Source organism: Lontra canadensis, unplaced genomic scaffold (genome assembly GCF_010015895.1).
Source record: "Lontra canadensis isolate GAN:19392208 unplaced genomic scaffold, GSC_riverotter_1.0 scaffold2, whole genome shotgun sequence".
NCBI classification, from domain to species: Eukaryota; Metazoa; Chordata; class Mammalia; order Carnivora; family Mustelidae; genus Lontra; species Lontra canadensis.
In genome coordinates this window covers 39,719,048-39,742,308 of record NW_022630996.1, presented here as the reverse complement: position 1 = coordinate 39,742,308, position 23,261 = coordinate 39,719,048, and the positions used below count along the sequence as shown (strand labels likewise).

Sequence of the window (23,261 nt, the reverse complement as noted above, 5' to 3'; positions counted from 1 at the left end):
AGTGGCAGGAACAGGCACTGGGCCTGAGGGCTGGCACTCCGGGCTGCAGCAGCCTGGGGGTGGTTTCTGCAGTGTGAGAGGTGAGCGTTCACGCATTCGATCCAACCAAGGAACAGCGGCAGCTTCCATCTTTGGGCAAGAGCCCCTTCTTTCTTTGCTCCTTCGCCCTCCTGACGGTTTTTTCACCAATTTCCTACATCACAGCCTTCTCTGCTTGAAACATGGAGAGCGGCTCCTACTCCCCTGTTTGGACACTGAGTGACATGGAGATTTTTCCATATCAATACAAAGCAAGCTTCCTCATTCTCCAGTCGAAAATCAAAAACGGAATGCATCATATTTATATAAGAAGACCCAGATCGTGGATATTTGTGTTGCTCTCAATCTCCTCTTTTAATCAGTAGGAGCATTAAGAACATTTCCAATTTTGGAAAATACTGTCAAGGCATGTATTTGGCAACGTTCTTGTCTTTTCCCATTTGGAATTATACCCGCCGAAGCTCTTGTGCAGGTTTTTAAATGGCCGGAATGGGATTAAACTAGACTCTGGAATCCAGCAGCTGGCTACTTATGGCTTAACGAGTATGCAAAATACTGGCCATGTGTGTCTTAGCCGTATCTTTTCCAAATGAATGGTGAACACCTTGAGGCTCGATATTATGTCACCTTTTGAATACGCATACATGGCATGTGTCGGCCGGGGGGGCCGGTTAGCAGTACCTGTCTCCTTTATGACTAATGCCATCGGAACGCGTCAACTCCTGGCAGCCTGGGAAGAGCCGTACATTCCCTCATGGGAATGGGCTCAGGTTTTCTCCTGAGGAAGGAGCCGATGACATTAGCCAACACCGCCTCATAGGTTCGTGGCTCACATTGAGGTCGTCTTCATTCTATTACTGGTCTGATTCCAAATCCCTTTCATGGAGGCAGAGCTCCTTAGAAGCCATTTTTCCTTCACGATGAAGCATCTCAAATGATCTGTGGGGCGTGCGCCTCTTTAGCTGGTGCAGCCCGTCCCCTTCGTTCAGCTTGGGGCTGGCGGGCTGCTGGGATCAGCGCAGTGGCCTCAGCCCCATGAGGCCGCCTCGGGTCGCATCTCAGCCACCTGATACCCCGCTTCCGCTGGCCTGAAGAACGAAGGCCTCTTCAACCCTGTGCTAACACCACCTCACAGCTCTGTTTCCTGATTTTATCTTCCTTAATTCATTAAACGGCACTTCTGCTATCTTCTCAGCGTTAAGGGGTTCAAATAGTTCTGACATTCTACCGCCAGCTCTTAGACTTGTTCAGATTCTCTCAAACGGGAGAGGTTGGGTCCTCTTTACTGTTGCCACGCCAACTCCCATTCAGCCTTTTCTAGGAGGATTTTTCTTTAGTTGTTCTCCGCTTTCACAGCAGCCTAGAGTGTGATGGGAATCCTCAAACGTTCCAGCAGCTCCACCAATACGGAGACAGGGCTGTATTCCTAAAATGAATATCCAGTCTTGTTACAGGAGAGCTCCACGTTTATAATCTTTAGCATAATCCCTTTAAAGCACGACTCCCTGGCAAATCCAAGCTGCTCTGGTATGAACATTCTCATTAAGGGCAAAAACCAAAGCTGCTTTGGGTGGTAATGCTGTTAGACTGTCAATGTCAATGTCGGCCAAATTAACAAAATACATTTCTGCTAAGCCAGCTAATGCTGGTAAGGAATCAGGAGCCAAATCCATTTAACTCTCAGAGGCTTAAATGCTGTTAAATCACATTTCCTGTTTGTGAGGCTGAGTCCTAGAAGATATGCGTGGATTTATCTCTTTCCCAATAGTTGAGAAAATGAGAACACATGAAAAGGAGAGTTTTTGACTTTTTATATTTCAGGAAGGGTCATGACATGTATCGTAATGTCTATTACCTGTAATATTCCACCACAAATAGACATAACCATTATTTTGTCAGTTACTTCCGGAATATTTAACTAAATAGTTGGCATTGAACAAAGCAGTTATCCAAGGTAAGTGGTGCATTGATGTGCTCATGTTCTAGACAACCACCTTCACAGGTGAGTTCCACCACTGGATCGTACACAGCTTTCACGGAGATTGGTTTTAAAAGTATCAAGACAGGAAGAACATGGAAATCCTACCCCCCAATCCTCAATGGCACATTGGAGCTCTCTAAATGCCGATGCTTTTCTCTTCCCTGGAATTCCACAGGCAGGTTGGGAAGTGGAAGCTACTCTTAGAAGTGGCACATCTGATAGCATCACAGATTAGTTTTACCTCTTGGTGGTACATAGTCCCCATTCTTAGGTTCAAAGAAAGAAGTCTCCATCTGAATTTTAGTCAAAGGATTCAGTTCTAACTCTTTGGTCCCAGCCAGTTTCACTGTTGGGAGTACCACCAAGCTTTCTCTTTAGCTGTCAACACATTTGGAATAGACTTTTCTCTGTGGGAAAAGATTGTATACAGCAGTCTGGATTTTAGTATGTAATTTCATTATAAATAAGACAGACTTCTAAAAACTCACTTAGGAACCTCTGCACAGCTTCATCTGGGATTTGGCCAATGGTTGTTAGAAGTCTATTAAATCAGCTTTTAGAGTCCTATTAAGTCAGCTTTTTCCCTAACTGTGAAAAGCAGAGAGGTTGAAATTTTATATTTTCTCAAATCCTCAACCACTAGCTCAAATAGCTAGGGATGATTAAGAATAAAACAGTGTGGGGTATTTTCAGAATTATACATTCATTTTGTTTACCCAAAGGTGAAGAGAATTGATAAAATTTCATCTCAGCATGTTTAATTTGAAGTATATCTCCTTCTGGAGTCCAGACTCCTTTTTTTGGGGTATGACGTAGGGGAGCAAATCTGTTTATTATTGCTGGTGGGGCTTTTCTTGTAGCTGACAAGAGTGGTGCTAGACATGAATTTTTATTTGTAGTGGAAGAAAGGGTTGACTTTCTACATACCGGAGGGGTGGTTTGCAAGTTCAAAGCAAGCTAGATAAACATCTATTTTAAGAGTCTCCTTGCTTCTTAAGAGTGAAAGTAGGTCTGAACTTTAATTCTGAACTCCAAGACAGATAAACACTTCTGTTTTATACCAAACACCAAAAGATTTAAGAGGTGGGCGGACTTCCATTCAGAAAATACCTCACTTATTCAACAGTGAGTCTTGATGGACACTGAGGAAGTGCCGGGTAATCTGCTAGGAGCTGTGAGTACAGGGTTGAACCCACCAGAGTCAAATCCCTGTCTTTAGAGCTCATGTAGCTTCACATAAGGGCTTCTGGAATGAATTGAAACAAAGTGTTGATATGAATAACCAATGTTCTTCACTAAGCGGGTGAAGTGGCAAATGTGATAAAAACTATAAATAAAAACGTACTGCACAAAGGACTTCCGTGACATTCTTTTCCTGTAATGGAGCACCAGGATCCTTGACGCTCTTCACTGTCATGTGGATTGTAGTGAACAGAACTTTTCAATTCATTTGTCCTACAGAAAGGGTTGTTTTCTGGAAACCATCTTGCCAAAGGTGGGGGAGGGGGGGGGGGGGGGGGGGGAGGGCAGACATCTTTCCTGAGGAGATTCGGACATGGAGCTGTAAAAGATTCTGGCAGGCTGAGTGCTGAAGGGAGAGGATGTCAGCAATTGGAAAATGGCTTGGTTGCCAGAGGCCACATATGATGACATTAGGAGCCACAAGATGGAATTAGACTGAGGACATGTGCGGGTCTGGTTAAGCTCAAAGCATCTAACAACACACCATGAGCTGATTTAGAGAGCTCTAAATTGCCGCAGCCGAATGCAACTTTTACTATCTCTGGATGGAAGTCTGGTTTTGAGATCCAAAGTCTGGGCAAAGTGTTGAGAAATCATGACCACACTCCATGGTGCTTCGCCCTGTTCTGTCCACCCCACTCCTCAGTTTCCGTATGCAGCCGTGTCAGAGTGCCTTCCCATTAGGAAGGGCTCCGACCTAGAACATTCCCATGGCTACAGGGAAAGAGGAAAGGAGAGAAGCAGGAGGGGGAGAAGGAAGAAGAAAGGAAATACGTCTTTCCTTTGCAAGTCATCTGAAGGTTTGGATTGTGCTGGTAATGCGCAGCTGCTTCTGTCCTTAGACAACCCCCCCTACCCCCCACCCCCCAGTCTGGGCACCTGGGCTCCCTTCTCCATCTGGCACTAATCATCTCAACCAAATAGGGTTGTTTGTTGGTGGTGGGGGTTGCATTATTTTTTTCCCCTAAAATTTCCCGTTAATTTTGTCCTGCCTTGGGTTTGTTTTCCTTTCAGTTATGCAAGACAAATAAATTCATTGGTTGCTCATGGGCAAAAGCAGTTTTAACAACCAGCCAAAAACATCATTAGTCTCTAACAATGGTGGTTCACTGGTAAAATCTGCATTCCTCCAAAAACACTCCATGGGCCTTCCCTCCTGGTCATGAACGTGCCCATCTGCCTCTCTGGGCTCTCAGAGCACACCTCAGCGCAGCACCCCCCGGCTCTTCCAGAAAGAACCCTTCCAAAGCACATGCAAGGGTAGAAGGCTGCATTGGAGAAGAATGTAGACTTGCTGCCTGATTTCTAGTAAGTCCTCTCTGATTTTGTTTGTTTTAAATCAGGCACGTGTCTACTTTCATAATTGGAGAGCTTATAATCCTGGACATTGAAAAGAAATACATCTCATGTTTTCTAACTTATGGTTGTAGCTCGTAGGTGGTTTCACTACCTTGGTTTGAGCTACGTTTCGTAGTGCTACAAGATGGCCTGGCTCCTTTAAGAAGCTGCACGTTGTAGACACAGAATCAAGCTGAGTCATTCACCCAGAGAGAGAGAATTAGGAACAGCTAGGGACAGCTACTGGCGGTAAAAGCAGAGACAGAAAAGGAACACACTGCCTCTCTAGGAAATGTTCCAATGCCTCAAGCCCAAATGTGGAGGGGAAAGTTACACAGGCACTGTCTTGCTCATGAGGACAAGCCCCATGCTCTGTGGAGAAAGAACACCTCCTGGGTTAGGGAGCGGACTCAGGCATCCCAAGGCCAGGCGCCAGCAGGGGTCATGTGGGTCCGCAAGCTGTCACTCCTTCTGAGTCTGCAAGGTTTGGTGGCCTGTGCATCTCCATCCTCATAAAATCCAGAGGCTGCTGAACACCACTTGTGGCCCTTGAAAGAGTCACTTGCTCCGGTCAGAATGGCTAAAATGAACAAGTCAGGAAACAACAGATGTTGGCAAGGATGCAGAGGATGCAGAGAAAGAGGCTGGGAATGCAAGCTGGTGCAGCCGCTCTCGAAAACAGTATGGAGGCTCCTCAAAAAGTTAAAACTAGACCTACCCTACGACCCAGCAGTTGCACTACCGGGTATTTACCCCAAGGGATACAAACACAGCGATTCAAAAGGGCACATGCATCCCAAAGTTTATAGCAGCAATGTCCACAATAGCCAAAATATGGAAAGAGCCCAGATGTCCAATGACAGATGAATGGATAATGAAGATGTGAGATCTGTATGTCTATATATACCACATACACTGGAGAATACTACTCAGCCATCAAAAAGTGAAATCTTGCCATTTGCAAGGACATGGTTGGAAATGGAGGGTATTATGCTAAGCAAAATAAGTCAGAGGAGAAAATACTATGATTTCATGCATATGGGGAATTCAAGAAACAAAACAGATGAACATGGGGGAAGGGAAGGAAAAATAAAATAAGATAAAAACAGAGGGAGGTAAACCATAAGAGATTCTTAACTCTAGGAAACAAACAGGATTGCTGGAGGTGGGTGGGTGGGGAGGAGGGGTAATTGGATGATGGACATTAAGGAGGGCATTTGCCCTAGTGAGCACTGGATGTTATATGTAACTGATGAGTCAGTAAATTCTACCCCTGAAAGTAATAACACACTATACGTTAACTAAATTGAATTTAAGTAAAATATCTTTAAAAAAGAGTCAGTTGCCTTATGACTACTTTGCCCGAGTAACTGGAACCAGTTAGAGATGCACACTGCATCTCAGTGAGTTAAAAGATGACATTGAAAATTGCAGAGTGATTAAGCAAATAAAATAGGACATAGTATTGTCTCAAATGTGAAAGAGATAGAATGTACAAATGATACAAGACTAGGACGACAGGGGGCGTCTGGGTGGCTCAGTGGGTTAAAGCCTCTGCCTTCAGCTCAGGTCATGATCCCAGAGTCCTTGGATCGAGCCCCGCATCGGGCACATCATGGGTACTCATAAGTACTTTTCTCTACCTCAATGGAAAAGTTGTGATATGTGTTTTACATATATCATGAATGAGTATCAATACACAGATTCAGGTGTTAAGAAATATGGTGTGTCTATTTTTTACAATATTTTTAAAAATTCTGACTCCAGCACAGCTGGGCCAGTAGAAAATTTCATTTTAATTATTGTTCTGCTTCCCTCCCAACCCATTCTCAGGGGACGGGGGCGGGTGTCAAGATTCTAAGAGTCTAAGGCAGCGACAAGGGACTCTGCTAATGAACCCACCACGTTTTGTCCTAATGGTGCCTTCGCGCCTGATGGCCATCTTCTATATCTGGCCAGGGCCGAGAACATTAGTGCCTCAGCTCATTAGAGAACATTAGTGCCGCAGAACATTAGTGGCCTCAGCTTCTCAAAAGCTCTTCCTCTGTGGGGTCTTGCCCCAACATGGCCCCTGCCAGGAAGTGGAACCCACAGAAATTGCTCTTCCCCACAACTGGAGGGATTTCCTTTTCATCTGTTTCCCCCGTTTTTCCAAATCTCTAAAGCTTTTCTCAAACTCTACCCTCTCCTTGGGCCTCTGGCTCTTAGAAAAGAAGAGCCAGAATCCTTCTGCTTCTCATCTTGCCACTTACCTCCCTAAAGCAAAGGACGTGGGGAGTCTGCTACCTGCTCATGTTGGGAGTGGAAAGGGAGAGCTTCAGAGAGCTTTGACACAAGTCAGAAATGGACAGGACAGGAGTGGGATAGATAATTCAGAGAAGAAAGGGATTCCACTGGGGCAGGGGTGGAAAGAGGGGAACCGAGGCAAAAAGAAGACTCAAGCCATCTTGCCCTTGTGAGTGAGCCCGGGAGGCTGGGCAGTATTGGGCATATTATATGAGTCATGGAAGGTGATGGAGAGAGAGGCCCAAGCAAGCAGATATATTAGAGGTGGTGTAGCGCTGAAGGCAGATGATCTCGTCCGACCAGATGTGTTTGAGCCGTGGGAAAAGGAGGAACCAAAATGTAGGTTGGAGTCATTCTGTGACAGGCCCTCAAAGTCAGAGCATTTTGATGTTAACTTAAAAGTCCCGTGGCAGCCACTGGGTCATAGAGTGCAGAGATGAGAACTGTGCATTAGAAAATGAAATAGCAGCTCTTTGGAGGATGGTGGTGGTCGGGGCTGGTGACTGGGAAAGCCAGAAGTAGGGAGGGTGTTCCGCAGGGTATCCCACAGGCAGTAGTCTGGAAACAGGAGGCAGGAGGAGAAGAGAGATGCAAAAGTTACTGAGGTTGTAGAACAAGCAGGGGGGACCACCGATTGCCTAGGAAAGGCACAGGGGGGATGGTGATGTCGGGAAAGGAAGCGTTCTCGGCGGAGGAGGGAAAGCCAAGAGCAGCTGCTGGTTTGCGGGGAAGGGCGACAGGCTGTTCCTGTAGAATCCAAGCGTCCGTTGGGCAGGTTGGAGCTGCGGCGGGGGAAAAGGGTGCCCAGAAGAGCAGTCCTGTGGTGGAGAAGGATGCTGCAGAGGGGAGCAGCGGTGGGGGAGGAAAACCAAGGGTTCCAGTGTTGGCTTTGCTTTGATCGATTCAGTAAAGCAGGAAGCAAGGCACCTGGCTGAGGGGGAGGGGAGCAGTCCCTGGGTCACACTGGAGCTTGAATGTGAACACAGTTTGGAACAGCTGCAATGAGGAACATAAAAGAGAAGATCCATGCAACCTTAGGTTTTCTCTCTATAAATATAGGATCCTTTTAAACTTTTTAAAAAAATTTATTTGAGATAGAGAAAGAGAGAGTGACCATAAGCTCTCATAAGTTCAAGGTAGCCCACTCTCCCTTGGTTTGGGAGTTGAGTGGCGGGGAGAAGCAGACTCCCCACTGAGCAGGGAGCCCAATGAGCTCCATCCCAAGACCTTGGAATTAGGGGCTGAGCTGAAGGCAGATGCTTAACCGACTGAGCCACCCAGGTGCCCCAATACAGAATCCTTTTATGGTGGTTTTATGAAATCTGTCCAGGCGGACTTGAGAAGAAATAGCCTTTAAACCGTATGTCTATACGGTTTGAGGCATATATTAATTATATGATTCTCTGTGTTTTCTGCTAGGCATTCTGTCTTCCTTACATGTTGTTATATACCATTCATTAGAGGTTTCTTTTCTGGGAATCTGTTAAGATGCATAGTAAACCTGGAAAAGTAGCCGCTATTCATGGCCAGCTTTCCCGACACCTGTGTTGTCTTTCCTGGCATTGAACTTGCCTTCCCCGAGAAGCTCATCTTCACCTGCTCTGGTGCCAGCTTGTTTTTTTATTGGGTCCCTTGGGGCAGAGTTGGGGAGGCAGCTCATCATGAAGACCGGTGGTACTTGGGGCTTCAAGGTCACTGGTGCAAGGTCACTGGTGCATCTAAAACTGGAGCACGTGAGAAAGGGGGAGCAGAAAACCCACCTGGCTCCGGGGTGGGTAACACGAGCCGTCCTCCGCCCCCCCCCCCCCCCCCCCCCCGCCCCCGTTGTGCGGGAACCCAGCTCCTTTTATCCTCTTTGATTCTTTGTAAGGTTTTCCACAACTCCCATGATTCTCTAGATCTGGTTTTGTTTTGTTTTGTTTTGTTTTTTCACTTGATGGTACCTCTGCTGGGGACCAAGGGATTTATATGAAGGGGGAAGTAAGAAAGAACAGCAGAAACCTCTCTGCCTTCTTTGCTTACCGATACTGTCTTCACTAAAAGGACTGATACTGTCCTCACGATCCCATGAGAATTGTTGGTACTGGTATTTTTTTTTAAGATTTTTATTTATTTGTTTGACAGAGAGATCACAAGTAGGCAGAGAGGCAGGCAGAGAGAGAGAAAGAAGCAGGCTTCTTGGTTTACTTATGAGGCCAAAAGAGAATTGCATTTCTCATTATGTAAGAAACTAGAGCTTAAAGACCTGTTCAGGTTGTAGCCTAACAAATGTGAAGATTTTCAGGGGCAGAAGGGGTATATATGAGGGAGCTGTGCCTTATCAGGGGTCCCTTTTCCTCTGTCCCTCGTAACCTGGGAAAGTACATGCTGGTGAAATTTCACCCTGAGCAAACTACCTCCCTTGACTAAGTCAGATCTTTCTCCACTATTCCCTCCCCCTGTCCAAGATAAGTTAAATTTTCTAGTGCAGTGTCACTCCAAGCCTTTTTTTTTTTTTTTTTGGTTAGAATGTGCATATTTTTTCACTTTTGTTTATTTTGCCCCAAAGCCTTTGGCATTTGCCTCCAGTGAGTCACACTATGGGACCATTTCAAAATGATCTGACAGGATGTTTCTCTTCCCAGGGGAGATGGGAAATGGGTAAATGACGGCCTGTCCCAAGATGTTACCATGTTGCATGCGGGGATTTTAATAAAGAAATGGCATCTCACTTGCCACCAAAGCCGTTTGATGGATGGACTTACACGGAGACAGCCTTCTAGATCTTTCCCTGATTCCACAGACATAAGATGGGAAAACTAAAGCATGGTTGTTAGGGGTTTGTTTATATCAGTTGATTATGGGAATCAGTCCTTCTATTTCCTCTGTTAGAGAAGTTTAGGCTAGGCATTTGAGAACTCAGATTTTGCAACAAAATAATTGAACTATCAGAATTGGGAGGTTACAGATGGGAGGAGAGAAGGCAGAAGCAGGACCCTCACCATCCCCTGACACTTAACCCTTATTCTCCAGGCCTCTGCCTCTGGAAACCCTCCATCCTTAACTCTCCCCCCCCCCCCCCCAAACTCAGTGTGGAAAACTTCTTCTCCCCAGAAATAGCCACTCCCTTTTCTCCACTCTCAAAGGGCTTTGTGCTTTCCTCTGTTAGAGTACTTGGCGCTATGGGATTATGGTCACGTGTGAAGTGGTCACCCACTTTGCCCCTATTTAGAGGGGCGGGGAAGTGGGCCAAATTTGTCTCAGTATCTTCACCACCGAGGTCCTGTCGTACAGAGGTCTAATAGGGCATATTCTAATATAAGGTTGTGAGCATGTGTGGGCCAGGGATTCAGGGGCATTTCTGTTCATAATGCTGACATGGGTATCTGTATTTTCCTAATCCCTTAAGACAAAACCCCACCTCCCCTGTCGTTGGTTCTCTCAGCCTATTTCCCTTTCTCCCTTTGATTCACATAATAAAAATAAAGTATCAGCAAAAGTTACTAGATGTGCCGGGTGCCTGGATGGCTCAGTTGGTTAAGCGTCTGCCTTCAGCTCAGGTCATGATCTCAGGGTTCTGGGATTGAGCCCCACATTGGACTCCTTGCTCAGTGGGGAGCCTGCTTCTCCCTCTCTCTCTGCTGCTCCCCCTGCTTGTGCTTGCTCTCTCTCAAATAAGTAAATAAAATCTTTTAAAAAAGTTACTAGAGGGCTGCCTGGGTGGCTCAGTTGGTTAAGCAACTGCCTTCGGCTCAGGTTATGATCTCGGAGTCCCGGGATCGAGTCCCACATCAAGCTCCCAGCTCCATGGGGAGTCTGCTTCTCCCTCTGACCTTCTCTCCTCTCATTCTCTATCTCACTCTCTCTTTCTCTCAAATTAAAAAAAAAAAGTTACTACATGTGTATGTAAGTTTTGATTACAAATATTCATTAGGATTTTAGGAAGATTATCAGCATGTATTCCTGCTGCATGTCAAAATGTAGGAGCTGGTTTTAACCTTTCTACTGAGTATTGACTTCTGCATAAGGGGGCATTATTTTGGTTCTTGGCTTCCCAGCACTCAGGCCCCCTTTATTCCAATAATGACACCCTGGGGGTTTTTTTGGGGGGTAATTGTCTCCCCCCATTGGGTGCAGCCTTGATGGCACTGAGTTCAAGGTAGCCCACTCTCCCTTGGTCTGGGATGAGTAATCAGTAGTCACCACTATGTACAGTGTAGGACTGGGGAGAGGAGGCTTTTACTTAATCTTTGCAATGAACAATTTAAAACTTAAAGGTTTAAGAAAAAGAGTAATATTTGCCCCCAAAGATCTGGCTAGCTGCAATGAATTTTCTTGTTAAATCCATCTGAACAGCAACCACAGGCCTGCTCTCTCCTTCTCGATTGCACAGGGCCCAGGGGGAATGCAGACAGCACCACGTCATGCTCCTGAAGTTGCCAAAAATCCCTTGAAAATGATTGAGCAGATGTCTTTTCTTGGGGTTGAGTGGATGTACATCACAGCAGTCTGCTTTCAATTCCAGGCTTGTTGTCTTAGGGGCAACAAAATCAATCCCTTACAGGTTGGTTTTCTGAATGTTTTTTAAATCTTCAGAATTCTAATAGCAAGAACCATTATAGTGTGCAAGAACACTAAATATCTGTGGGGCTTGCCGTGTTTTCGTCCCCGGGCCGCACACCTCCTGTGTGATGGTGGCATGGGGCGGGCCTCCCAGTCGTCCTTGCAGCAGGAGCTCAGCGAGAAGTGGTTTCTGAGCTTTGGAATCAGCGGTTTCAATGGCATGAAAACAGACACAGCCACGGCCCCTCTATCATCAGCCACACGAGTGGGGGGCTTGCCATTCACCAGTAGAGAAGGAGAGGATACTGGACTTTCCAAAATAAATCAGGGCTCAAGTCAAGCTTTTTGTCACAGTCTCTGTCCTTGGTGTCTGGCCTTTATCTATCCTGTTTTTGGTGGCAAGGGAAAAGACGGTTGAAGAACTGCACATCAGTAAATAATTAAATGACAGCTCAGTACTTTTCAAAAAATCATACTTTAAGTTTACGTTAGTTCCTCTTGGGGGAGCGGATACTGGCTCAAGATATGGCCAAGGATTTCATTTATACAACTTTCAGAGTAAAGCACATTTTTGTTTATTGTTATTCTTTTTAAAGATTTTATTTATTTATTTGACAGAGCCAGAGAGAAAGAGTGAGGGAGCACAAGCAGGGGGCGTAGCAGAGGCAGAGGAAGAAGCAGGCCCCCCGCTGAGCAGGGAACCCAATCTGGGGCTTGCTGCCAGGACCCTGAGATCATGACCTGAGACCAAGGCCAGCGCTGAACTGATGGAGATACCCAGGCGCCCCTAAAGCGAATTTTTGAGGATACAGACTTCCTGACTCCACCTGTCACTGACACTCACCTTCATCAGTTGAGAAAGAAGTTGGGGATCAGGAGGCAGTGTGTCTCCTCTGTGGAGAGAGGATGGAGTTGAGGGAGAGACACCTGGGTTTGAATCTGGACTGGCCTGCCAATGGCTGTGGAAACTCAGCCAGTCTCTTTGCATCTATGAGCGACATGACCTCATCTGTGGAACAGGAAAGCCATTTCCCTGGTGATGTCTTGGTGAACCTCTGGTGCATTTTAGGGGCTTAGAAAGGATAGCTGTTATTATTACATCTGATTTCACAGAATTAGGTATGCACAGCTCAAACAGACCCTTGTTTTGCCATTCAGGTACCATTTCTCAAGGGTCAAGGCTGGGCGTTGCAGACCTGCCCCATGGGTCTCCCGGGTTGTCAAGCCCATTGCAACAGAAGTGCTTTTCTGCCTCCCCATGATTGCAACACCAAGGTCAAATGAACTCACCCCCTGCTCCCCGCCTAAGCACAAGGCAGCCACAGCATTCAGCATGCCTTCCTTGCCCGGCAGCCCTGCTTTCTGCATGGTGGGGCTGGGGAGAGCAGTGGCTGACTTTGTTCCTGACTCCACGTTCTGCAGATTTCAGCTTTCTCTGGTCTCAGCCAGGCTCCCTCTTTTACCTCCTCCAACCCTCCCTTTGCATGTATTTCTGGCACCTTCCTCACTCCACTGTTAGGCTGCCCAGGAAACCTGAACACTCATGGGATTTTGCTGAACAGATTGAGTCCTTCGGGACCTCTCTCAGGGCTCTGCCTCCACAGCAAAATGACCCAAAGGGCAGGTCTTTCCCTGAGATTGTGGGGCCAGTTCTATATATACACACACATTTATATATATGTACCACAAGCAGAAAATTTTATAAAAATCCTAAGTATTCCTCACACCCACCACCAACACCCAGTCCTTCCTCCCCTCCTGCTGTTAGTTTCTTACTTCTCTTTCCAGAGGCACTTACCCGTTACAAAACTTCTGGTTTTTTTGCCCTCCCTTTCTCCTTCTTTTATTTGTTTATTTAATTTCCGTTCCTTCCTTTCTTACAAATGAAAGCATGCTGTTTTGTTCTGTGCTGTACTTTTTTAAAAAGATGTATTTATTTAATTTTAGAGAATGAATGGGTTGGGGTGGGGGGGCAAGAGCAGAAGAAGAGGGAGAGAGGCTTCAGCAGACTCCCTGCTGGGCCTGAGATCAAGAAAGATCACCATCTGAGCTGAAACCAAGAGTCCACCCTTAACTGACTGCATTGCCCCCCCCAAGCCCCCAACATGTCTAGCTTTTTTGACTTAGCCAAATGAGTACATAGTTCAAGGCCACTGTCAAATGCAGACTTTTTCTGTCCTCTGTGCTCTCCAAAAAAAATTTTTTTTAAGATTTTTATTTATTTATTTGACAGACAGAGATCACAAGTAGGCAGAGAGGCAGGCAGAGAGAGAGGGGGAAGGAGGCTCCCTGCTGAGGAGCTCCCTGAACTCCCTGCTCAGGGATCCTGCTAAGCAGAGAGCCTGATTCGGGGCCGATCCCAGGACCCTGAGATCATGACCTGAGCTGAAGGTAGAAGCTTAAGCCACTGAGCCACCCAGGCGCCCGAGAGCTCTCCAAATCTTTATGTATCATGCCATCATTTATAAACTGCTGGAGGCATACCAAAAATTGTAATTATTCATTCATTCATTTATAGAGTATAATCATACCACTACTGTGGTATAATAATATTGACATTATAAAATAGTAATCGAAATAGAAATTTTAAAATGATAAAGATGAAATTTTACATACTTAATTTTTGAAAGCTGTATTTGATTTTTAGTAGTACAGAGTACTTTTGCTTTCTAAAATATTACTGTTAATATTTTAAACAGGATCAATGTGTTGCATATGCTTTGTCATATTCGAAAAATCTTGGGTCACCCTTTTGTGATACAGCAGTTCAAAGTCTAACCAGACTTTGACTATACTCACTTCGCTTTGACACTTGGTTTCGAAGTCCATCAGAGCTGAAGAAGACACTTTACAGAGGGAGATATAGAGATCCAAAAATGGAAAAATACCTCATGAGATGAGTTTTATTAACTCCCCAAACTCATTTTTCAATCTTATCTTTTGTGCAAAGACAGTTTGTTGAAACTTTCCTTGATTTAAGGTTTTTGTTCTTTGTCATATGCAACAAAGTAATGGAAACATTTCCAAACACCTGTTTTCAAAATGGTCTTGCCATAGGTTGAATTTCTTTTGGAAAGAAGTGACTTTCTCACTGACAGTTAAAGTGCCACTTCAGCCTTGGAAGGACAAATTGTGGGTTTACTGTGTACGTATGCATGTATATATTTTTGTGTGTTTATTTTTTAAAAATGTGCTAGGTGACGTACTAACGATAGCCACTTGCCATGATGGAAAATGACAGGTCATCTGCAACACTTACCATTTTGTCGAAGAAAGAATGCATCACTTGTTCCCAGGTTCTACAGCTCCCTTAAACACACTGGTATGAGGTGACCCGTGTGGTACCTGAGGCTGACCTGGCCATCCCCCATTGCATGGCAAAGCGCTGTAAGGATGCTAAGATTTGAAGGCTTTGTTTTTATGAAATCAATCCCACTGATAGTATCCTATAAGCATGGAAGTTCCAACTGGCAATGGGCTGGACCCAGAGCCATGAGAAGCTCCCTCCCATCTCCTTCCTATATCTCGCTCACTGTGTGTAAGTTGCCCACAGTAATGGCAGCCACATGGGACAACAGGCTGTCTCCTGCTTGGATCAAGAAAGGGCATCTTAATGGATTGTCTTGAGTGTCCCATGGAAGGTGTGTACCCCACACGAATATTCTCTACACAAAGAACTCTCTCCAAGTAAATTAAAAAACTTGATTTCCTTTAGTCTCTAAACTATTCCTCCCTCCCTTTTGAAGTAAAATACCTGCCAGTTGAGTCTCCATGGGACCCTCAGCAGAGTCAGCGAGGGTTGTTCTGGGAAGACCTGGCAGCTTGTCCCCCAATACTTCCCACCATCCTATGCCTGGGGCAGCGAGATGATAACCAGGACAAGATCTACAACTTCCATTTATTGAGCTATATTATTTTGTGTGGGTCCCTACTCTAGGTGTTCCAAAAATACAGTCGATTCTCTTTGTTCCCTCTAGTTCTCTTCTATAACATCTCCCTAAATACTCAATTAGTGAATTCTGAACCACTGCTTGTAGGGGAAATACAGGATGTGGTTCCGACTGGCCTCTGGTCACAAGATTTTTGTCTACCAGTTAGTACATAACTTTGTTTTATGTGTGTTTCTGTTTAAGGATTTTATTTATTTATTTGAGAGTGAGAGAGCACGAGCGAGGGGAGGGGCAGAGGGAGAGGGAGAGAGTATCCCAAGCAGACTCCTTGCCGAGGGCAGTGCCCCAAACAGGGCTCTGTGTCACAATGCTGAGATCATGACCTGAGCTGAAACCAAGAGTCGTGTGCTTAACGGACTGAGCTGCCCAGATGCCCCACGTGTGTTTTGGTTTAAAGAAACCTTGTAAAATATATAATGTTACTTTATTAATGTTGAATTCATGGCCAACAGCACTGTAGCTTGTGCTCAAATGAAGACTATCTAATGGGTGTACTTTCTCCATAAGGCACACCATAGCCCCCTTGCACTGAGGAACTCAAGACAGCATTTCAGCACTGTGCCTAGGAGTCTTTTAAATAGCAAAAGCATCAACAAAAATCACAAAAATGCAGAAAAGTGTGGCATTAAACAGACCACAAAAGAACACCTGTTTGACCGTTGCTGAAAACGTGCACATTGGGCAACTCATGGTTTTCGTCATGGCACACATTCACCACACAAGCGAGCAAGCACTGATTTGGGGGTTACAAGTAAGTTTTAGTGAGTAGACGATACAAATATGGAATCTATGAATAATGAAGATCGACTATGTCATGTCCCGGTGCCCTTGTGAAACAGATACTAGTACAATGAGACGTAAACTGAAAGGAACGTCAGGAGTCTCTCCCAGCTGTCTTCCTGGGGACTTCAGGAAGCTAGGACAGTGAAGTGACTTGCCCCAAAATGTCCAGGGCATGTAGGACACCCATGGCACTGAACTCTTGCTCTCCCAACCACAGCTGGTGCCCTTTCCACTGCATATTTTTGGGACCAAATGCAACAATTTAAATGGCAGGTGGGGCTATATGCAAAACTCTGCACACTCCTCCTAGCTTCTCTGCAATAATTAAAATCTGGTTTCAATCAGTGTTTGGTTTGCTGTCTGGTGGTACAGGGGCACAGTGAAAGATAGCTATTAAAAAAAAAAGGGGAGATCACAAACTTGAATGAAATCAGGCACAAAATGAGAAATTAAAACAACCCAAAATATTTGCATCAAGAACAGGTTTTGACTTTTCAAATTTAGTTCTCCAGTGAGCCAATTCATACAGGGGTAACATGAGAGAGAAATGATGTTGAAAAAGCCAAACGTGCTGGGGAATTTCAGAGATGAGAGCACATGTTGCATAAACAGGAGAGATGGGCCAAGATGTGACATTTTAGTTGGAAAATTACTAGTGTATGCGTATTTATAAATGTATATATTTTGATGCCAGATTATCTCAAATTTTTGTGATATTCCGACAATTATACAAAACTAGCTTGTTCCTTATTTGGCTTAAAAATGTACAGGATTTAAAACCCAAATTTAAAATGACTGGTAAGTAATGCAGCCTGCAGGCTATCTGATAAATGTGTGCCCCTGAAATGAGTGAACACCCTGAAAAATGAGAAAACAAAAAACAAAGAAAAGACAAAGATGTGGTGTGTTCTTAGAGTAGGAACCTCTGCGTATCTCCAATTGGTACATTATTACTTTTATATATAAGATTTCTATTTTGGGGGACCTGGGTGGCTCAATGGATTAAGCCACTGCCTTTGGCTCAGGTCATGATCTCAGGGTCCTGAGATCGAGCCCTGCATTGGGTTCTCTGCTCAGCAGGGAGCGTGCTTCCTCCTGACTCTCTGCCTACTTGTGATCTCTCTTTCTCTGTCAGATAAATAAATAAAATCTTTAAAAAAAAAAATTTCTATTTCAAAGAGTTCCAAACTACCTTTCTTGCTAAGACTCCACATTCCAAAGTCGAGCCCACCACTATTATGGCCGCACCTGTGATAATTAGATGCTCTTACCCAGTACACTTACCAAACACTTAGATGTGTATACGATGACAAAGTCTTTAGTTATTTACAGAGTACGATGCTGTTATAACTTTATTCACTTACTGCACTTTGCACTTAGAAGGAATCAAAAATTCCTATTCAAAACCTCAACCTTCCATGTATCCGCTTCTCTCTAAAGCAGTCTCAGAATCCATTCTTCCCATCCATTAAGTTAAGAGGTCATTCTGATGCACGAGTAGCATTTTCTTAAAGTTAATTTTGTCATGAACGATCTCTTCCCCAAAGCAGAACCTTCCTTGTTTCAAGGATAATTTTTATTGATGAGAAACATTTTAAAGCAATAAAAAGATAATTTTCTTATTTCTATGACAGTTTCCATTTTGAAAATTTTCTTCTCAAAGATTACCACCACCCCCCATCCCCGCAATGTTCTTTCTTTATCCATCAATAAGGATCCCATCCTCTATTAAAAATGAATCGATTAATCATGTTAAAAGTTCTCAGAGGCTGGTCATAGGGTAAAATGTGTCCTCCACCGCGAACAATTACCTTAGGGAAGAAAAAGAAAAGTTAAAATTTTAGAGAAATGGATGTTCTATATGAATGGAAAGTTTTAGTTCAGATTGAAGTATTATTAGAGCGTCCATGAACTACAGAACATATCCTATCAATCCATGCCTTTGAATACGCTGATTGTCTAAGTGTTGATAGGTTTAATAATAGGCCCTTTAAGGTAGGAGAGGTTTACTGTTGTGCGGTTATTTAATTTAACACAAAGTTGTGTTCATCTTTCACACGTATGGAACTTGAAAAGTGTCTTTTTTCTTTTGGGAGTGAGCTGTCTGCTAGCACGTGCTGTCTGTTATTCTAACCTGATGAGGCCCCTGAGGTGTGAAGACCTACCCTGGGGCCACCTCTGCCCCCCAACTGGGGGGGAGGAATCTACCCAACTTCCTTTTCCGTCTGAGCCACATGGCCCTCACACTGAGCTCTACCTGCCATCTTAGTCTTGGCCATTAATACAGGGGATATTTTGATTTTCCAAAAAATTAAAACAATAAACACGAGAAATTCTTGACACCCAAATTTTTAAAAGGCCATTTTTTTTGGAGTAGCACAGAATTAGAACATTCTTTTTTCCCAACATTTTATGATGAAAAACATTCAAACATAGAGTAAATCTGAAAGAATTCCATAGACTTACGACTTCGATTCTCTCATTAACACGCACTTTACTCATTTTCTCACACCATCCATCCTATCTTTTTGACATGTTTTAAAGTCAAGAATGGCTATCAGTCCACTTCCCTCAGATTTTGTAATTGTAAAATTGTAAAATTAACACACAGTGAAACGCACTTGTGCTAAGTGTGGACTCACTGAGCTTGGATAGCAGTGGTACCTGTGTCACCTAACAAGATATATAAAGTATTCTGAAATACCTAGAGTTAAGGTAAGTTCAGACTCTTGTGCTTGGTGTCATACTGATGGGGGGCGGGGAATGCAGAGGAAGGGTCAGGGGGGCGGGAGGGGACTAGTCTCTGTATTCAGAAAGTCTCTGGTTTCAGCAAACGTTCCAAGTAGAAAAGGAAAGAACTGACACGGTGTCTGACACGGTGTTGGCAGAACCCCTGCAGGAGACAGCGATATGGCCTGCTGTGTCCGATGGCATATGCGGAAAGTGGGCAGGAGTTAGTAGTGGATGAAGGAGGTGAACGTAGGCAGGACAAGGATCACATTCAGTAGGTTCCAGCTGCTAACTCAAAATCAGCAGGTAAAGGCCACCTTAACAAGGCCCTTCATAGCTAGTTTTACCTGCCTCGATCAGAAGGCAACTGAGACAGAAGAAAAGTACACATGTATTTTCATAGTGCATTTGATATATTAATAATCCACCCCCAACAGCCGGCATCTTATGACCTTGCTGTGAGGAAAGTGGGATCAAGACGATTAGATGAATTTTGCTTTGCAGCTCACAGCTACACAAGCTGTGCACTGTGCAGCTAACTTCAGAGAGCTCCATTCATACCAACCTCAGTGACTGAGTGATATGGAGCTATTAGGAGGGCTGTCCAAGTCGCACAATTATTACTCAGAGAATGAGCTGGGACCTGGCTTTGGATGCACACACCAGTGTTTTTGTTTTTCAAATCCTAGTATTTGTATAATAATTCTTTACATTTGAACTAAACTTTCCAGCTTAGTCATAGAACATTTTACCTGGCTCTCAACAGCCCTCTGAGGCAAATAAGGGAAATGGACCACCATTACAGATGTGAGATTGGACTTAACCCTCGTACGAAATTGGAAACACCTGGTGTATGCCATACACCATCAATGGCCATTTGGGCCTTGCTGCCATGACAGTGGAGCCTGTCTACCATTTGCATACAAGCAAATGGTAGACAGGAAACCCACAGGCTGAGAATAAACACATGTGTGATATGAGCCCCTGCATGTGACTCTAGAGAAGAATTTTTGCTGCCCCCACAATCCCAGGCTAGAATTCTCTTCCTGTAGGTTCCCATCCAAATCTCCGGCTCTGGCAGGAATCTGATGAGTGATTCTGTGCAACTTCAGCTCAGCTGAGGACACTCACGGAAGTCGGGTTTGTGACAAAACCCAGCTGCTGCCGCCTCTGGAAATGAATCTGGCAGCAATGGTCCTGAACAGCAGCGGTGAGCTGAGTCCAAGAGCCGAACGGTCATCCGGCCTCTCCGACCAGAGCTGCAGCTAATGGGGGGTAACATAGTGCTTTATGGCCTGGGCCTACACTCAAGAGTGCAGGAGCACGACTCAAGGCACAGCAAGCTGTGTGACCCTGGGCAAGTCACTTACGTGCTCTGAGCCTCAGTTTCCTTCACTGTACAATGGAGAAAAAATTATCACGTCTTGGGATAGTTGGGAATTACGGGAGCAATTCGTGGAATAATGTCCATTGAACATATGGCATAGCGCCTAGATGGTACTCAACAAATATTAGCCACTGTCATTATTCTTTCAACAGTTATCCCTATTCAAAATCCAGGGTCAAAATGCTTGTATCAAATTACCCCAAACCACTGTATTTCTATGTTAGCATTAAGAAATCTTGGGGGGGCACCTGGGTGGCTCAGTTGGTGAAGCGTCTGCCTTCGACTCAGGTCATGATCCCAGGACCCTGGGATGGAGCCCCACATCAGGCTCCCTGCTCAGCAGGAGCCTGCTTCTCCTTCTCCCACTGCTCTCTATCTCTCTCTGTGTCAAATACATAAATAAAATCTTACAAAAAAAAAAAAATCTTGGTTTCAGGGAGTTGTTTAAAACAGCGGTTCTCAAACCTGAATGTGCATCAGAACACCTGAGCTCATTAGAACAGACTGCTGGGCCTCACCCCTAGACTTCCCAGCACTGAAGGTCCAGGGCAGAGCCTGATAATTTGCATTTCTAACAATTCTAAGGTGATGTTGATGCTGTTGGTGCAAAGACTGCCCTCTGACAACTGCTGTTCAGAAGAACCTTTTCCATTCTTCGACATACCAGGCAATTCTCTATTTATATCAAGGGAGAATACAAACAGAAATTTGTTTGACATCTACTCATGGCCTCACCTTAGTCTGTTTTCTCTTGATCATCCTCTTTCCTGGTATACACACACACACACACACACACACATTCTAGGACCACGATAATCAAGTGGTTCTTCTCTCAGTAACCTGCATCACCGCCAGTCAGGTTCTGAGCTGCCATATGTAATGATCAAATGACATCATGGATGGCGTCATTAAGATTGGAAAGAAAAGCTCATTTGGGAACAAAGTCTTTTGCACACACAGCAAAATTCTAAAGTATGTCCCCTAGCACATTGACAGCATTTTACCGATGTTAACCTCAAATAACTATGTAAGTGCGGGGGGGGGGAGGACAACAAAAAACCCCTCTGTTGTTTATAACCAAGCTGCTCACCACTCACAAATCAAGGACACAAACCACTCCGTGGTTTTTAGAGGTGTGTAACAAAATGTGACAGGTCTGTGATTCTGTATTTAAATGCGACAAGATTCATCTCAAGGCTCCCTGGATAGAAATGGTCTCATCATCAGAAACTCTGTATGCTGGATGTTTCCACACGAGAGCTGAAACCTCTAAACTCATGCATTCCAGATGTTCCAGAGGGTCACAGATGTGTCATGAATTTTAAAAGGGTTATGCAAACACTTTAAAGCTTCATTCCACTTTATTTATTTATTTATTTATTTAGAAAAAGATAGACTCCTCCCTGGAACTGGAAACAAGGACCTGGGCAGCAAGGGTCTCCCAGTGGTGCCATTAGCGGTGACAAGAATGGAGAAGGAAATTCACACTGGGAGTGTGGGTGTAGGTTTGTCCAGGGAGACTTTGTGGGGGTCTTAGAGGAGCAGCAGCAGTACTGGGTGGGGTGGGGTCGGGACACATGGCACCCAGAGGAAATGCTCTTGCAAACGCAGCAGGGCGTGAAAACCACACAGCACCCACAACAAGCAACAATCTGCACAGGGTTCCCCATATGAAGGGTTAGAGAGGAAAGAAAAGGGAGGGTTGAATAGACAATTAATAGTGAGACCCTATGATGCCCCATATGATGTGGTGATGGGTGTGTGTGCACTAAAATACACACAACCTAAAATCACCATTCTAACCATTTTTAATTGAACAGTGGGATTTCATACAATCACAGTGTGGTGCAACCATCACCACTATCTCATTGCAGAATGTTTCCATCACCCCAAAAGGAACCCTATATCCATTAGCAGTCTCTTCCCATTCTCCTCTCCCTGCGTGCCCCTGGCAATCAGGAGGCTGCTTTCTGTCTCTGCAGAGTTGCCTATTCTGGATGTATCCAAGAGGGTTTCAAGCAGGGCAGTGATATGCTCAGATGTGCATCCTAGAAAGATGACATTATGTACAATGAGGGGGTTGATTTGGAGGAAATGATACTGAGACAGGGAGGTGACTTAGGAGGCCGGCTGTTCAGGTGAGAGAGGATGTGGGTGTATGGGAGAAATGGGGAGAAGGGGAAGGAGAAGAGGGATGTTGAGGTGGAAGCAATAAAATCAGGGACTAATCAGCTGCAAAGGTAAAGTGCAAGTGTTCCCCCAGCACATGTACACATCCTCCCCATTTCAGCCTTCTGACATTGGCAGCTTTGCAAGGGGTGGTGCTATTAACAGAGAAAGAAGGAAGGAGGCAGGTTTGGGAGGTGGGCAATATGGGATAAGTTTATAGTTCTTGTTTTTCACTCTAGGATGATGCAAACACAGGGAAAGAATCTTGCTTGTTATGGTTTCCGATTTACACTAAAGTCATTTTATTATTTTTTATCTTATTTCATATTTATAAAATCTTACCTTTTAGCTTTCAGACACTGAGCACACATAGAAATGGAATAAATATGCACTCAAATAAAGCATATACTAAAAAAACAAAAGGTACTTGGGAATGAGAATAAAAAAATAAGCCAAAGCTTGTTAGCAGCCACTTCCTAAAAAAGAATGGGGCAACCCATTTAAAAAAAAAAAATCAGTAACAACAACAACCCCACCTCCCCTTCCCCTGCAAAAGCCAAAGTTGGGTTTTGATCAAGGTTGAGCTTCCCCCAAAATAGGGAAAACTTGAGAGTTACCAATGTGCACTTCTAGTGTAGCAAAGCATTCTTGAACTGGAGGGGGAAAGGTGCTTTAGCTGACCAAAATGTAGCCATCATGGTGGGACATATCCCTAGAGTTATCAATATGTAGCTTTGGTGCTACCTGACAGTTCCCTAGGGGCTTTCAAGATACACCATCTTACCTAATCAGTTGCAACAATATCATAATTTGG

General features: G+C 44.5%; 1 protein-coding gene across 2 annotated transcripts in view; it reads right to left on the bottom strand.

The window, feature by feature from the left end:
- Positions 1 to 17,857: 17,857 nt before the first annotated feature.
- Positions 17,858 to 23,261, bottom strand: part of CPVL (carboxypeptidase vitellogenic like) — a 126,110-nt gene continuing 120,706 nt past the window's right edge. For both annotated transcript variants that reach the window (XM_032872458.1, XM_032872466.1), the window contains one exon: positions 17,858 to 17,972. In XM_032872458.1, coding sequence (XP_032728349.1) covers positions 17,868 to 17,972 — 105 coding nt within the window. In that variant the 3' untranslated portion in view covers positions 17,858 to 17,867. The remainder of the gene's footprint in view (positions 17,973 to 23,261) is intronic.